The sequence below is a fragment of the Electrona antarctica genome, assembly GCF_951216825.1.
Source record: "Electrona antarctica genome assembly, chromosome: 10".
In the NCBI taxonomy this organism is placed as follows: Eukaryota; Metazoa; Chordata; class Actinopteri; order Myctophiformes; family Myctophidae; genus Electrona; species Electrona antarctica.
In genome coordinates, this window is record NC_136791.1 from 35,015,108 (window position 1) to 35,018,875 (window position 3,768).

At 39.5% G+C, this 3,768-nt stretch overlaps 1 protein-coding gene across 1 annotated transcript; it reads left to right on the plus strand.

Moving 5' to 3' along the window:
* Positions 1-2,260: 2,260 nt before the first annotated feature.
* On the plus strand, positions 2,261-2,485 carry uqcc5 (ubiquinol-cytochrome c reductase complex assembly factor 5; the record flags this gene model as incomplete). Its single annotated transcript, XM_079511910.1, has 1 exon — positions 2,261-2,485. The coding sequence occupies one exon, from the start codon at positions 2,261-2,263 to the stop codon at positions 2,483-2,485; it is 225 nt and encodes a 74-aa protein (XP_079368036.1).
* Positions 2,486-3,768: the final 1,283 nt, after the last annotated feature.

Here is a 3,768-nt window from a genome sequence, read left to right on the forward strand (position 1 = left end):
ATAGCCACAGCTGTAACACATAACTCCACTGCACCACAAGGGGTACTAATTACACTCCAGTGAGTGCTACAGGATTCTGTCAGTCAGTCAGAAAGCCAATATATCCTGTATTGTGAATGATGCAGGCTGGAGAGAAACTGTCTTAATACATTGTTTATGTGTTTAACTGTCTTGTTCCAGGTGAGATATCATGAAGTGGATTAACTTAGCCCCATGAAGTAGGATATAACCAGGGGGTATGTTGGTGGTGGAAATGTCCGTTTGCCTCCACAATGTTTGTTTTGGTGTAGTATGTCCTGCTTAGCAGCTAAAGCCAACATAGTGACTGCAGAGGCCCCAAGCTGCTACTGTGTGAGATGTTGTTATGCAATTATCCCAACCCACTGTAATAGTAATATGCTGTTTTAGAAACAGAACTATTTGCTTTCATGTCATGTTTCATATCTTATCTTATGTTTAAAACAAATTTGTGTTTATATGATGTTATGTCTGTTATGCTGTTTATATGTCAAGTCACAGTATACAGTAGCTGTCAGTCAACGAGGAAGCCATACATCCTGTATTGTGAATGATGCAGGGTGGATACATTGTTTATGTGTTTAACTGTCTTGTTGCAGTTCCGTGATGTCCAGTAAAATTCTAAAATCAAACCACACTGATATGGACACATTCCTTCATTGAATTGAGTGTAACATGAACACCTGATAGACAACTAGAGAGTCCTCATTCAATCAGAAGTTCCAGTTTCTTAATCATCATCTCGTTCATTCCACCATGGCTTCTCCTACATATTGTATAACATGGAAGGACAAGTGTTGTTTTGATCAAGATCTCTGCACTGCTTTGTGAGTATTTGTGCCCATATATGGAGATGTCTGTTTCTATCTGTCTACATGTGTATGTCCCTTGTATGCCCATATGGAGATATATCTGTATATGTCAATCATAGAGCGCCGAAGTCATGACGTCACTCGCTCATCCCCTGGTTCATGGAAGTTTTTCTCTATTATATGGAGAATAACATGGGGTCATCTTAAAATCGTCTCATACAAGCATTGTGGTCCAAAAATAAACAAACTGCCCGGCGATATTGTCGGGGAGGTGTATCTGTATCGTTTATGACAGTCAGTCAGTCAGTCCCTCATATTTGATTGATAGTCTGTTTCTAGCGAAAATGTAACATATTTAGCAGCAGTAACATTAACATTAACGTCAGTTGATTCTTCATATCCATAAATGAGTGAAATGGCCGAGATGATTTGTTTATTTTAGAGGGGCGCTATCCCCTCCTATATGGTTTAATGTTTGTTTTTAGTTCAATGTTTGTTTTAAAAACGCCATTGACAATGAAGAGAGGTTTAATGTTTGTTTTTAGTTCAATGTTTGTTTTAAAAATGCCATTGATGATGAAGGGAAAATGTACGTCATCTTGTCCCTAACTCAAACATTAAATGCCATTAACAATAAAGAGAATGTAATGTTTTTGTTTTGACACCGTTTGTTTTACATCATCACCTAATCATAGCAACATGAGCTAGACTTTAATATATTAGCACCCCTCACTTCACACGGGTGTGATTTTTCAAACACAGTTCTTATATGAGGCGATCTAAAATCCCCCTATGGGGATTACAATGCAAATAAAAAGTACATGAACCTGTGGACTTAGCGCCCTCTACCGATATTGACGTCAGACTTCGGTGTCTATTGTCCCTTTTATGCCCACATATGGAGATCCCTGATGTCATCAGTTTATGTCATGGCCATACGTATATTGGAATGACTATGTTTGGTGGTTCTGGACAACTGGACATCCGGACAACTGGACATCCGAACAACTCAACGGTGAGCATCACACTCCCTCGAGTCCTTGCCGATGCTTGCACCCAGTTTGAAGTCACTTGTTCCCATATATGCACATGACCTGCATTGTGAACTCCTTATACTGTATATGGCTGAGTCAGAGGGATGTCAGAGGTCCACATACATTATCATGAATATATGCAACAAAATAATCATATGGGATTTGTTAAAAAATAAATTAACAATCAGTTGTCAAACACGCAAAAAGGTCAAACGTGCATGGTTTGGATTTAAATACTTGGAAGCAAACACGCATGTAAGAAGCAGTACACGGAAAAGGATCTTGTCATGTTTGGTAAAGGACTAGCACAAGTGCACTCGATATGATCTAAATATGTAGTGTGTACTGTTGACGTCCTCCAATGAACATATTCAGTAGATTTATTGAAGTTGAATAATGACTGAGAAGAAAGGCATTGTAAAGTATTTCCTGAGTCTGGTTCCTGGTAGACATCATTTTGGACCCTACAGATTCCTGCCTGTTTTCTTCTGCATTGGTGGAGTGATGGAATGGATCATGATCAACGTCAGGATAGGACATGAGACATTTTATGATGTCTACAGAAGGAAGCAGTCAGAACGGGAGTCCGAGCGGAGGATTGCAGATGGTAGCTCATCATAAGCCAGCAGCCTAGTGAAGACCCACACAGAGATGTGATGTGTGTGGACGTATCATTGGACATTCACCTGTTTCCCTCAGGCTGCAATGGACTTATCAAAGCACCCTGACGGGCTAAAAGACGATGCATAATATGTCTGTTTGTCATGTTTGAACATAATCCAGAGGAAAGTACGCACATCTACAAAAAACTTTCAGGTGCTGAACAAAAAGATACGTACAGGAGAAGGAGAAGTAGTTCCCACAGGAAGTTTATTTAGAGTATAAGGATGACAACGTTTCGACCCCTTATGGGTCTTCGTCAGGTATGTTTGTCGTGTTTGCCACAAAGATAACAGAAAGCATACAACCATGCAAAAACATTCCTCCTACCAATGAAAACAAAACTGTTAAAGGAGTTAATGAGCATTGATGGACCCCTTAATGAGTTCATTCATTATTCAGCGAAAGGGGGGGTGATGGGGGGGAGACTGTCTCATGCACATACCATCACCATTATGCTATGTCTGAATCGTTTGATGAAGTTGTGTCAAGCTCTTATTCTTGAAGAAGAAATATACTTATACTGTATACTATAATATACTATAAACTGCACAGATCCTTGCACCCAGGTTTGAGACCAAGCCAAATGGTTTCACCCCATTAGCACAGCTTCCCAGAAGGAAGAACCTGGACAGAGCTAAGATGGTGGTTATCGATCGAATGAAAGGGAAATCCCTTCCCATCCCTTTACCCTGTCAGAGAAGTGAAGGAACTGTCCCTGATCAACCGGCTTCTCAAAGCCTACAGTTGACAGACAGCCATGACAGACATAGCATCACTGTCACTGGCTAATTATGTGTCGATCAAAGTGGATTAACCTGGTTGATCCTGCCAGTAGCATACTGTACGCTTGTATCAACACAAGCGTATACTAACTAGTGTACAGTGAAACTGCGAAACATTGAAGCATTACGCTTGATCGCTTTGTGCAGATGCTCATGTGTCACTTAAAAATACTTTCAAACAATCCTTGTGATATAACGCCCACCTAAACATCAATTTTCAATGTATTTGTTTTTCTTTATTTTCCTTTTTTTGTATGTCTTTCTTGTATTCGTTCTTCTGAAGAAAAATAAATAAATCTATAGATTGCTTTGGTGTGCCTACAATCCGTACTTTTGGAGCAATATAGTATGTCCCCTTTGATGTATCAGGTAATTACTTCTGCCCTATAACTAGATGTAATGTAACTCCATTTGGCCCACTATAAAATAACAAATATAACCTGAAGTAAAGATTGTGAA